This window comes from Typopeltis vanoorti, chromosome 25 (genome assembly GCF_054136105.1).
Source record: "Typopeltis vanoorti isolate ZY-2024b chromosome 25, IOZ_Tvanoo_1.0, whole genome shotgun sequence".
NCBI classification, from domain to species: Eukaryota; Metazoa; Arthropoda; class Arachnida; order Uropygi; family Thelyphonidae; genus Typopeltis; species Typopeltis vanoorti.
The window spans coordinates 23,745,827-23,760,636 of NC_143573.1; the positions used below are offsets into that span (position 1 = coordinate 23,745,827).

Below are 14,810 nucleotides of genomic sequence, written 5' to 3' on the forward strand. Positions count from 1 at the left end.
AAAACAGGCTGAGAATAGATACAAGAATAACTGAGAGGTCAGAAAGTTGTGCATGGAGGGTAACAACTAAAAAAATATCACAGTAGCCAATAAATTACTGCTGTTCAACACCAGGATCAATGGATGCTCTGGTGGGTGAATTCAACTGTAACAAGTAATATTAAATGATAAAAGGAATTTCATCACAACAAATGACTTGAACTAACTGGTGATATAGGCAAACACTATTGGTTTTAGAAATTATGGACTTTACAACCGTGTTATAAATAACTATTTTAATTTCCTGACGTTTCGATCTTCATATTAAGATCATTATCTGGAGTATATACAGATATGCAGGACAAGCTGCGTTACATTATACACAGTAAGCTAAAGGAACAATGATTTGATCACTAGTGAATCTACTGGCATGCCTAGAGGTCATGCCAGTAGATTTTCTATTTAAGAAACTCTATTTAAGATAACATAGGAAAAAATTATTTCTTATAGATAGTCGTCTTTCAGTAACGATGTCCTATTTTTAGCATTACAATTGTTATTTTAGATTTAGGATTATCTGCAGTCCTGTTTATAGTTAACTCTTGGAGAGTAAGGTTCTGTGGGTAGAATATGTGCCTTCCATATGCTTGGGATTTTTAGACCATCATTATTGTTTAGATTGGGGTGGTTGATAAGAATCTCACAGGCTTCCTTAAATTTACATCACACCATGTTTTGGCATGATGTAAACAACTGGCTCTTTTCCAGTCAATTCTATGTAAAGTGTAATATACCATATTACACCTGTAATATGGTATATTACAGGTGTAATAAATATGGTATACTCCATTGCACATGTAATATACTATATATAGGGAAAACAGGATGCACAACTCCTATCAGACAAAAGGAACATAAACAACACATTAAATATAATAACTATGGTGAAGCTGGCCTTTCTGACCATGCCCTGAACACTTTACATAGAACTGACTGGAAAAGCGTCAGTTGTTTACATGGTATGAATGCAAATTTAAGGAAGTCTGCGAGATTTTTATCAACCACCCCGATCTAAACAATAATGTTGGTCTAAAAATCCCAAGCATATGGAAGGCACATATTCTACCATTGAACCTTACTCTCCAAGAGTTAACTATAAACAGGACTGTAGATAATCCAGAATCCTAAATCTAAAATAACAATTGTAATGCTAAAAATAGGACATCATTGTTACTGAAAGTAGACTATCTATAAGAAAGAATTTTTTCCTATGTTATCTTAAATAGAATTTAGTTTTGATGTGGTTTCTAAATAATTAATTATTTGTATTTTTTTTTTTTTTTTTCACTAGAGGTAGTGAATTTCATCACCGGTTAATTTCAGTAGATTAACCGGTGATCAAATCATTGTTCCTTTAGCTTACTGTGTATAATGTAACTCAGCTTGTCCTGTATATCTGTATATACTCCAATGATCTTAATATGAAGATCGAAATGGAGGGAAATTAAAATAGTTATTTATAACATGGTTGTAAAGTCCATAATTTCTAAAATGAATGCTGATCACTGTGCAACACTAAAAGAAAGCAAACACTATTGGATATGAAGACATTGCAAGTAGAATATCATATTGTTGTGAAGTCATTTCAAGTAACTAATATGATTAGCACTAGAGAATAAGTAGAAAAAGGAATAGTGGACAGAGGGAAATTTTAATTGGCAACATTGACAAGGTGGTATATACTACTTAGAAAGAAGTCAGTGGAGATCCCCATGGGCAAGGTGCATCATGCCATGTAATGGGTCATGTGTTTCTACCTGGTATAAATTGGAGGAATATGATGCTCCCAAGTTAGTGCAACTGTGTACAGGTGAAATGGCTTCAAGAAGGGAACTGACAGAGTTTGAAAGAGGCATTGCAATAGGATGCCATGTTGCAAGCCTATCTGTTCAGCAAATTGTTGACAAATTGGGCCATCTCATGTACATAATCAGTAATACCATATTGAAACGGTGGCACAATGAGTCAACTATCTGTAGGATGACCCACCACACTCACCGAATGTGACCATAGGGTGCTACAAAGGATAATACATAAAAACCACCATTCGTTGGCCAACACGATGAAGTTCCGGGCATTGAATGGAACATGAATCTGCACAAAAACATTCAGAACTGAAGCTCACAACATGGATTTCCATGGTAGGACCACAATATGCAAGCCCCATATTACCTGAACCAACATACAGCATTATCTTCAGTGGTGCAAAGAGCATGTACAGTGGGGCGTAGAAGCTTAGAAAGCTGTGTTATGGAGCGATGAATCATGCTACACCTTCTTTAATATTACTAACGTTAATATTACTGAAATTTGGAGGCAACAGTATGATGGTATGATCCTGTTTTTTCTGGTTTTGGCCTTGAACCTCTGTGGTGCCATGAATGCCGAGCTCAAAGAGGCATCTGAATAATCTGGACAATACAATGATTCCTACTTTGTGGCATTTCTACAGAACTGACCATTGTCTCTTTCAGCAAGACAATGCACCGTATCATAAGGCTGCTGCCATAACTGCATGGTTTGTGGACATAAACATCACACTTGACTGGCCTACACAGAACCCTGTTTATCTGTGGACGAACTGGAGCATCGGTGAGGTCAAGGGACATCCACCCCACAATAGTCCAGGACTTCATTATATGCCTACAGCAGGGGTCGGCAAAGTGGTCGATATCGAATTTTGGATAGCTAAAATTCGATATTGACCACTAGACATTTATCGGCCCCTTGGATAGCTACATCGACCCCCAGGGTCAATGTAGCTATCCAAGGGGTCGATAAATGTCTGGGGATCAATAAACACCTAAAAAGATTTTGAGTAACACCTAGTAAACATGCAATGCCAACTGGCTGATCGGCTCAGCCAATGAAGGGGAAGCACACGCTCTCCCCGATGAAGACATCTAGAACAGAGACAATCAGGGTTAGTGCACATTTAGCTATCAGAGTGGTATTCAGTGATCTGATAACTTTGAATTTACTGTGTAATTTTTTTAAAGTTATAGTGGCCATAATGGCTGCCCCTTGATAGTAAGAAGTGCTGACAGTATTTGCAAGAGTATTTAAAATTTGGATTTATACCATCATTTACCAATGAAACAATGCCTATGTACCTATAATGTGAAAAGACTTTCAGTAATGATGCCATGAAGCCTGCAAAGATGAATGATCATCTCGAAAGGGTTCACTCTGATAAGAAAAACACAGATCTTAATTTTTTTTTTTTTAAGGCACTGAAAGAAAAGCTCATAAAATGACCAAATTTAACATTTTTAAAAGAACCTGACAGTGGAGATTATGAAGGAGGACTGAAGGCATCATACATTATCTCTTTATTTTTTTTTTAATTGAAAAATTTATTATGGATAACATTTATTTAACATGATGGGGGTCGATGAGGAATCAAGGATTCCATGAAGAGATCAATGGTCTAAAAAGTTTGCCGACCCCTGGCCTACAGGAAGAATGATCCAAAATTCCCACTGATCGTTATCATAGGTTTGTGGAAAGTATGTCCTGTAGGAGTGCTGCAATTACTGCAGTGAAAGGAGGTCCTACATCTCATTCAAGTGGGCACCATGGCTGTTTGTTCCTCACACTATGGTGTCTTCTTTCCTACAAGTGTAAGTCATCATAATCTATGAGGCAAGTGAGTGTCAGAATGACCAACAAATGTGGAATTTCCTATCAGGAACAATATTGAAAAGGATAATCAATTCCAGAAATAAAGGTGGATGGAGCCCTAAATGGATGGAACAATATATATACACTAATCCCACAAGTATCAGGAACAAGAGGGAGGAGTCTATGGCATTGGTTAGTGCAATCTTGCCAAAAGTTACAGGCATTAGTGAAACTTGATTAACAGCAGATGTACTTAAAGGGAAAGAATGTAAAGGGTTTAGTATTTTCAGATAAAATAGAGAAGATAGAATGCAGGGGGGGGAGTACTGCTGATGATTATTATGACCACCCCAAGACCTCATGGAGTCAAAGACTCATCTGGGAGGTCCTTTTATCACACACACAGCTCATCATACCGTGTTTTAAACACATTCAAACTCTTTGCAGACACCACATTCTCAGGCAAGACATTCCAATCATTCACAACTCTGAACGAAAAAAACCTGCCTCTCACTCCCCTACTCATACCCTCTTTATACAGTTTCCAGGGATGACCTCTGGTTCTCCCCTGATCTCCCACTATTCTCTGTAAAACTTATCCAGCATTGATCTTGTAACAACCCCTTACCAACTTGTAGGTCTCTATCATATCTCCCCTCTTCCTCCTGTCCACCAGACTCTGCAAATTACATCTTCTCAATCTTTCCTCATACTCGACATTCCAGAGGCAGAAACTACCTTAGTCAGTCTCCTTTGGACCCTTTCCAACATCTCTTCATCCTAAAAACCCGGTGACCAAATCTGGGCACAATAGTCCATGTGTGGCCTAATCAAAGTCTTATATAACGGAACAAGAATCTCCCTGCTTCTACACGTCAGTGTCCTCCGCATCATTCCCAGAAGCCTTTGTGTTGTCTTCACAATTTTGGCGACGTGTCCCTTAAATTTTAGATCCTTATCCACTATCACCCTCAGATCTCTTATTTCCTCTACCTCCAACAATATATTCCCACCAAGCATAAATTCTGCATCCCATCTTTGTTTTCCAAATTTTAAAACCTTACATTTTGCAACATTGAACTCACATCCCCATTTCTGTGCCCAATCACTCAATCTATTCAAGTCTTCCTGTAAGGCCACAACATCTTCACTACACTTCATGGTTCGTCCCAACTATGCATCATCTGCAAACAACTGAATATCTCCATCCAAATCTTCACCTATATCATTAATATACAAGTTAAACAGTAATGGACCTAAAACAGACCCCTGAGGCACTCCACTAGTGACTTTCCTTTTCCTGGATATCGCTCCCCCATACACAATTTGTTGATACCTATCAGATAGCCACTCTCTAATCCAATGCACCAATCTAATATCCAACCCCATCTGCTCTAGTTTGACTGTCAACCTATCATGAGGTACTCTATCAAAAGCCTTTGCAAAATCCAAGTATATTACTGTGTATCCTATTCCTTTGTCCAAGGAAGCAGTCACTTTATTGTAATAAGTAAGTAGATTACTAAAACATGACCTTCCTTTAGCAAATCCATGCTGTCCATCAAAGATAATACCATTGTTATCAACGCAACTCTGGATCCTAGTTCTCACAAGCTTCTCCAACAACTTAACCACAACACCTGACACACAGATAGGCTTATAGTTTGATGCTTGAGTTCGATCACCTCCTTTATGAAGTGGCACAATCTTGCCCTCCTTCCACTCCTTAGGAACTTGACTGAGTGCAAGACTCATATGACAGCAGATAAACTGCAGCCAAAAGAATAGGAGACAAGCAGAAGGGTGGCTGTTCATTTGAAGTAGTCTGGTGTGAGAACGGGATCAATAAGAAAAAATATATAGTTAACTGTGGCTAAAGGACAGAGGGGTTCCAGGGATGATCTAGCAAATTAATATAATGAGTGTCGGTTGAGTAATTATTATAGGGAACTTCAACTATGGAAATATACATTGGAAGGTTGCCAGTAAGGAAATGTAATTTATACACCTACTGAGAGATAATTTCTGGAGGAGACCAATTCATCAAACCTCAATTTCCATATCAGTCGATCACACATATCACTGCAGTTACCCTCTCTTGGAAGATGATATCTCTTCTCTAAATAAATCATCACTAAATCATCTATTTTATCTGCTTCTGTCACATCATCATCATCAGTACTTATTGAGGTTATTCTTCATTAAGGTTATTTTAGAGGGATGCTCTAAAACTGTAGTAGTAAATTATAGACCAATAAGTATCTCAGAAGTGGTGATAAAATTACTGGAAAAGTTGGTCAAAAGAGATAATTAAAGAATGAGCAGATAATAATATAATACTATTTGAGGGACAAGATGGCTTTGTTGAACATTCAGTCGTGCCTTAGTAATTTACTAACTTTAAACAATATAGTTGGATAAAAGAAATGGCTACACAATGATTCTGCTGGATTTTGCAAAGACATCTGACAGAATACCATGTGAAACTCTGTCATACAACAGAATTAGAAAAAATGGGGATAAGTATGACACTGATTATGTGGATAAGAGGATGGCTGATCAAAAAGTGCTACATAGAGGAGCAGAATCTAGGAGAAAGCAGGTAACTAGTGGTGTGTGTGCCATAAGGTTCTGTGCTAGGACTACTACTTTTTAATTTATACATAAATGAAATAGTAAATAATCTGAAAGGAAATATGGAACTGTTTGCTGGTGATGCAAAATTAGGTGGACTAATATTTAATCAAGGTGATGTGAAGTGCTTGCATGATGATTTAAATATACTATCAATATTTGCAAAAGATAAGAAGTGTCACTTTAATGGGGAGAAATGTAAAGTTATGCATTTTGGAATAATTTGATTACAAGCTGTGTACCACACTGATGGAAGTATACTCCAAGAAATAGATAAAGCTGGGGTGGTGGTGGTAGTAGACAGAGAGTTGATGTTTAGTGGGCATATTGCTAAGGTTGCCAAGATAGCTCATAAGATTACTTGACTACTGAACACACTAACAAATACTGTCAGTATTTGTTAGTGTGTTCAAGGAGAGGTAGTATGATAGACACTGAATGGTTTGCTTGGGTCTCCTGCGATGAGACTTCAGATTCCATGGAGATTCTGGTTATTACAATAATAGTAATAACCAGAATTGAAGTAGGCACTAACCTATGTGCACAATGTGTCATCCTTCCTCATTATATGTTCCCTGATTTGAGTACATGCACAAATATAGTTAACAGGTAATCGAGCAGATGAAAATACCATAGAGAAAATTCAGAGGTATGTATGTAACCAAGATACAGTTAACTCAGAGACAACAGGAATAGCTTGTTATAATGGATAGTTCTTATAATGAATCTTCTTCGAGAGTGTCCTAAAAGCAGACTATCACAATGCCTTAGAGGAGACCATTTCTTCAGATGAGAGAAAGCCAGGCTACTACACAAATCCCATATCAAATCACAAGCTGATCCTGGAAGCAACTCATGTTCTAATGGCAGCTGTTATATTCTACTTGACCGCATTTTACATCGACTGTGGCACTGTAAATATTCTAATTTACTTCGCACTAAGTAGATTAATGAATTTGTTTTACGACAGCACCAGTTAAACTACTTATTGTGTGCGAGTTAGAAAGAATTATAAGCAAAGATAAAGCACATATTATTCCCTGCTAACTCTTACCTTTAATTTATCTCAGTCAGGGCTTAACTAATCAAGCAAATCATAAATACTTTCTCCTTATTAGTCAGATTTATGCAGGCTCTCATTTTTCAGACTAGTGCATTGACAAATTAGTCTCAGTATAGCTCACAAATCAATTTATTTAAACTCAGAAATCTATATACACTGTTCAATTTACATATAAGCATTGACATAACAAAATTTCAAGTCTTACATAATTATGAGTAATTCTATCTTAGATCTCCTACAATTCAATGTTATAATCTAAACATAACTTCTGGTAATTTTTACCAGTTATTCTCATCCATTAAACAATAAACTTGTCAAGTATATACTTGAACAATAATTTATGTTTACAGCAATAAGCCTATTACTCTTAGGATACTGTGAAACAAAACACACAATATGATTTGCCCAGAAGTACTTACAAATTTCTCCTTGTACTTATGACAAATTACATTACATATCTGTTCCATTCACTACAGTCCTTACCTTACCAGTCATTCCTTTTCATCACAATCTTTCTTTCTTCTGACTGTATGTCCGTTCTTTGTTTCCTGCCATTTTCTTTGTCTTCAGTCATCGACAATCTTCAACCTTCGGAGCTTATTAACTAGCGATGTGGCAGCAGCATCAGCCATTTGATGTGAGATATCTCCAACTGGCGATTTGTACAAGCTTCACGTCAGTTTCCTTGTTTTCTGTTGTCAATAATTCTTAACTTTCGGAGCCTATTAACTAGCAATGTGGTGGCATCGAACTGCGCTTTTATGAGTGCTATCTCCATTGAGCTCTATGTGGCTCTAATGATAGACAGTTTAACTTCACATGGTGGTGGACCCAGGGAAGATGATGAAGACCCTAAGATACTTCTCTTTCAATGACTGACAGTGAACCTCATGTAGCAGTCGACCCAGGCAAGTGAAGGTAAAAAACCCTAAGATGATTTCCTTCGAGATGCAAGCGCTTATATGCACTGCGGACTCTGCATAGCATCCCGAGTGTACATAAGCTCACACAAGATGCTCAATATTACCATACATGGAAATATGTTAACATTGGGATGCAATGACATAACACTTCATATGTCACACATTTTGTTTAACACAGCTTCATAATGAAATTATTACATACAAAGGATTTTTGGTAAGTTGCAGGCAGTGACTATTCTCTCTCTCTCTCTCTCTCTCTCTCTCTCTATATATATATATATATATAGAGAGAGAGAGAGAGAGACTGTTATATATTTATATATATATAACAGTCACTGCCTGTAACTTACCAAAAATCCGTTGAATGTATATATATAAACTTGTAAAATGATCGTGAAACATCATTATTCATGTGAGATTTTACATTGCAATCTTACACAAATGGATGCACCACTGTATCCTCCCATCAGCAGAAATTCCAGAAGACTGCCATAGTGAGTGCCACTGTTGCCCTCATACATGTCACAGCCCTTGTTCTTGAGATAATTTCATTTCCAGTCTTCACTGAATGCATCTTTAAAATTCTGTTAATAATGCCAACTTCAGCAAAGTGACATGTTGGTGTGCAACTATTTAATTTAATTAAGTTATTTGTTTTCATTCTAGTTCGACGTAATTTTTATTTCAGTGATTTTATAGTGGATGAGTGAGTAGAGTTTAATACATGTTGCAGGTGTGGTAAGAACATGAGAATCTCACAAAAGCTGAGTAAGGTGTTACTCTCTTTCACATCCTAACAGTAGAATTGTATAATCACCTAAAAACAAAGCTGATTTTCTGGCTTCATTCTCCTCTTCCAACTTCTCCACAGATGACCATGGCAAATTACCTCTTTCTTTGCCTAGAACACTGCATCTCTGCCTACTATAACCTTCTGGTTATAGTAGGCAGAGGCATAGTAGGGGGGGGGGGGGCGGCTCCTGACCGTCACTCAGGAAACTCATAAGGTAACCTCCAAACGAAAACTGGCAAAAGACCTCTTGGGGGAGGAGTTCCTAACCCTTTTATATTATGACCCTACTGGCACCTCGTGCAACTAAATCCCCCCCCCCCCCCCGACATTAGGATACATTTATCATAACTTGTTAGGGCGGAGTCTCCCTGCTTGAACTTCTACCTTTTGTGGGCCGTATGCACGCAACTGACCTGCAGCAATGTCTAAATCGGGAACCATGACCTTGGGCTTTACTTTGATTCTAGTTAATCCTATGAGCCAGCTTTATCAAACTCTATCAGCTCACCCAATTTTTCTAAGAATTAGCATAACTTACAATCTCTTGTTTCAAGTGTATAACAAGCAAGCCTTTTACATGCAAAACTTTTATAACTAAATACTGTAAATTAATTATCTTATTTTTCTAATGTTATACAATCAATGTTCTTATACTAGTTAACAATTATTCTTTTCAATATATTTATTTCATTTATACCTTGATGCAAGCACGATTTTCTTATTAAGGTTTCTACTTGTTAAATTGTGATCAAGTTAACTCTCCTATGAAGTTTACAAGGATCACAAATTTAACAGTATGCCTCCAAAATAAATTTTGCTTATTTTCCCAGAAAAAAGACCTTATATCTTCTTCCCTAACTTTTGATAATGTTCAGCTCAACAGTTAAGATCAAATCTCTCTTCTCAGATTGACTCTTGCTCCAAACCTCTCCAATATAATCATATCACTTCTATAGCATCATCAGCTTCCAAAAAAAGTTGGCATCCTTTTCCGCTCAAGATGGTACTTCTCATCTGACCAGTTACTCTTTATAAACCACAAATTAAGTCAACCTTGAAATACTGTTTGGAGTAGTATGCCTAAAACTTCTCTAAAAATTCTTGATGCTGTTCAAAAAAAGGACAGTTTGGTTGATAAATGATGTCTCTTACAGACTCTCTTCAGCCACTTTCTTATAGAAGATCAGTTTCTGTATTGTGTCTCTTCTACAGACATTTCCATCGCCACTATTCAGCAGAACTAGCATTCATTATGTCTCTCATTTCTGGCAGATCTACAGGAATTCAAACAAAAGTTGCTCAATAGAAGATTTTACGATTTCCTTTACGATTGAACTGCATACTCACCAAAGCTGCTGCTGCTGCTCCCAGTCATGTCTCATTCCGTCCACTTTAATTCTGTGGAAAAGCCTCCTCCATGAGGTATTTCCAAAGAACTACAACCTCCAGCAATTTATGAAGAATATCAACAAATTACTCTACTCCAGACCTATGCCCACACATGGCATTTATTTGCTCTAGGCCCCCTCTTCCTCTCGTGTGGAATAATAATAATAATAATAAAGATCCCACGAGTCTTTTTAATAAATTTAGTTCAAATAACAAAACTATTCATAGAATAGTAATAAATAGTGCAGTTAGCTTTTGTCATAACAACTGTTCATCACTGCCAGTACCCCACAACAATTACTAATTTATACATGTATAAGAATAACAATTAATTTTTCAATACTTTATTAGAAGTATTAATCAAATCCATAAATACAGAAAGAACAGATCTGCAAGGCTAGGTTATGAAAGACCCTCTTGAATAAAACATATCTTGGAATTCATATTTATCTTCTCCTCCCACCCTCAACAAAAAGTTACTTACTATACTAGTATTCAGTCATTATAAGGAAAATGAGTGTTTGAAATCAGCTTTTCCATTACCTTGAAAAGTAACGAAAGGAAGATGATTGTAGTTTGCTACCATATTCCGTGAATGTTACTCACATATTTCAATTTGTGAAAATCCGTATGGGCTCAATGCTCATTGACTGTTTTACATCATTATCAACTATTATTTACAAGGATAAGAAATCTGTCTTTTGCTAGATTTAAGTCTTACAAATTTTGTAGCATTTTTCCTACTAACAAACTGAATTCAGTGATTTAGATGGATGAATAAAATTTTAGTACTTCACTGTTCTTAACTACTAAATATGCAGCTGATACAAATACTCCATTAGCTAATGCAATGACAGAGAGAGAGATAAATAGCATTTAAAAAATACCTTGCTAATATTGGAATATAACTCAGTAATGCAGTTACAGAATTTATCTACATCTTGTGTTAAGAGTTGATCTGGATTGGATATTCTGGAATCAAGGTTGCTCATTTTGTAATAAGTAATACCACTGAAATACAAAAATGCAGTATGTTCAAGTTTGAAAATCAAATTGAAATAACATTTAATAGTACTGAGTAATAAATATCTCTATAATAATAAATCATATATATAATTCACAAATGACCATAATATAACGAAAGAAAAAAACATAAGAATGGAAAGAAACTTACTACTAAAAGACATCATATATATATATATATTTGCAGAACATTCCAGGAGATTCAAAATGAAGTGTTCCAACTGAATAACAGTGACGGAAACACATCTTATTATTATTTTTTTTAATAAAGTTCATAAAATTCATCTAATTCATTTTTATTTTTAATAAAGATGAGTTAGATGAATCAGAACCCTTACTCCTGAAACCAAATTTTTATGCCCCTTGAGGTATTCAAAATAGGCATAGTATCAAAGTGTCAAATCTTAACTTACTTTGATTAACTTGTTTATCTATCACTTATTTTTAATGTTGCTCACACTCATGAAAGGCATTTGCAAACCTACAGTGTATTTGCTAAGTTTTATTTTCGTATTTTTTTCCCTATTTATTTCTTTTTTTTCACATAGTCCAGAAACACCTTGCTTTAGACACCAAACATGGAACTTTTTCAAGAGACTTCAGGCATCCAATAAGCAGGGAAGTGGTCTCACACCGAGTGATGAAATTCATCTCCTACCTAAAGAAAATCACAAACATCCATGGCAGGATTCAAACCCATAGCCTGTTAGTTTGAGAACAGGTATGCTAACCACTAGGCCAACCAAGTGGCAAGATTTTTCAGATTACTGTGCCTTCAGTAGGACTTGCATAGTGTCACCAACAATTAAAAGCTTACCTGTAAACCGTCTGGTTTACAGCATCAGCAACTTACAAAGACTATGCATCATTTTATTTTATTTTTCCCTAGCTTGACAGAAAATAATGCCAGTATTATATATTATACAAACTATTTCTAGAATATAATGCCAGCTGATTGACTGACTAATAACTTTTTTCCCACCTGATACTATACCTAACTTAGACCAGAAGTTCAAAAAGAGGACCAAGGCTATTTGTATACTAATGTTCTTCACTAATGTGAAGAACACTCTTTAAACATATTGATCTCTCATACTGATATATGCATGGCCCATGCATTCTTCAAAAAATGTAGACACCTGGTAGGATCACTTTGGCTGGCTGAGTGTATATACATATTAATAACTTGACTATGATTTCTTTATGACAATTCCAGTAATGAAAGTAATAGCACAGAGTGGTACCATGAGCAGGCTAAAGGTTAAGTATTCCAAGAACTGCTCTACAAACCAAAAAAAAAATTGAAAGTCACTTCAGAGCTTCATTGAGCAAATTTTACCAACCAGTGAGCATCCGATTCCACTTGCAGTCAATTGCAAACATTCGGATCAATGTAGGATTCGGAGCCATATCCCATAGGCTGTAAAGTATAAATGCTATCCACTTGATTAGCCAGGACAGCAAATTCAAGAATGAATGGATTTTGATAAAACATATCTGTGAGATGGATGCATCAGTGCCATGAACTTTTGAAGCAGGACTAGGGTGATTATGATTCAACCTACACATTGTCATTCATTGTAGACTTCATATAATCCTCTTCGAATTAAATTAGCTAAAGTTGAAATTCTGGATGATCAGTGGCAATCACTGACTAGGTGAAAATGCATCCTGATGCTAGGTGCTGTGCATGCAGTAGTAGTAGTATCATTAGATCCTGATTTGCTTGGGAATGTTCTGTTCATAGCACTTCAACCACTTAAGCAGCTAGCATCAAACCTCCAATGATACACCAAAACCAACTCAAAATATAGCATTTCACATAACTCAGTTAGCATACATTATAGTTAGCTGAAGATGTTTGAACTGCAGATCGGTCAAAGTTGGGTCAGGATGATGGATATCAAACAATTCAAATTACTGTTTACATAGATAAATGTTATCACCTAGAGAGACGACTGCCTTCATGTATTTAGGCTTAAGAGAAATGAAGCTTATATTATGATTTAATGGAATGTGAGCAACACAAAGAATGAATTAAAGGTTCAGTGGTCTACATCCACTAGTAGGAGTATTGTCTGTTGGGTAGGTGATCCAAGAATTACTACTCTCCAAATATTGGGAAGCTTCACACAAAAATATTTATTACAGCAGCAGTACAATGTGCAATCATTGCAACACTTGTGCTTGGAACTTTAGCCTGCAATCAACCATCAATCCAAGATTCTGAACCTCATCCACCTCCTGAAGTACAGTTCTACCAATACAGTACACACTATACAGTAGACAGTACAATACAGTACACAAAAACTTTTTTATGTAAAGTTTTATCATTTTTTTGGAATTAAAGCTTTATACCTTTACAATCTAAAGTGCAACACATTCATTTATTAATATTAAAACTATAATCCACAATCGCACTTTTTTGTCAAAGCCAAAATTCCAATCTTCCTTGTAGGGAATTAATTTGGCCTATTAATTTTGTCACTTTCCCATGTTTACACATTCCCATTACTCCATTTTTTTCTTCAAATCTAAAAGGTATATTTACAATAAGACTTTTTATCCTTCATATTTTTTCTCCTAGTGTGAGACTACTACTGCCTTCACATATTTAGACTTAAGAGGAATTAAGCTTATATTATGGATTAATGGAATGAAGATAACACAAAGAATGAATTAAACAAAGGTTCAGTGGTCTAGAGACACTGGTAGGAGCCTTGTCCGTTGGGTGCAAGATCTAAGAATTGCTACTCTCCAAGTATTGGAAAGATTCACATAAAAATATTTTTCATGGTTTGGTTGGTACAATGTAGTTATCACAGGAAGCAATAAGCAGCTGTCTCATCCCTGTTATCTCTGGATTATCTTCATTTTGTTATAATTTTGAGGCCTTTTAAATTATACCAGTTAAAGTATCTATCCACATACAATTCCATCAACCATAAGTAAGCAGCATACCTTTGTTAAAAGTTTATTTTTCACTTGGTTAGACTATAATAAATTTAGTTTAATCCTTTATCCAAGTGTGAGCAAACAAAGTTTGCACCTGAAAGTATCTTCAGGACTTGGGTAAGGTGGTACAACACCGGGCAACTCGTTGCAAAGGTGGAGCAAGCTAACATCACTCCTATCTCAGTATCTCCCATAATGCAAAACACATCTCTTGCAGATATGTATAATGTTATGCATTAAGGGAAGGGCCACTACCCAGACTAGTTTCAACCTTTATTGAGGTCTCTTCAGTGGGAGCCAGGCCCAAGTGGAGATACCAGGCAGAAGCATTAGCAAGGTCATCTCTACCTATAGGAGTTGCCAAATG

At 36.2% G+C, this 14,810-nt stretch overlaps 1 protein-coding gene across 1 annotated transcript in view; it reads right to left on the reverse strand.

Annotated features, from left to right (window-relative positions):
• The window catches only part of Abcd3 (ATP binding cassette subfamily D member Pmp70), a 602,827-nt gene that overhangs the window by 347,333 nt on the left and 240,684 nt on the right, over positions 1-14,810 (reverse strand). The window contains exon 9 of the mRNA XM_090414763.1: positions 11,353-11,476. Coding sequence (XP_090270889.1) covers positions 11,353-11,476 — 124 coding nt within the window. The remainder of the gene's footprint in view (positions 1-11,352; positions 11,477-14,810) is intronic.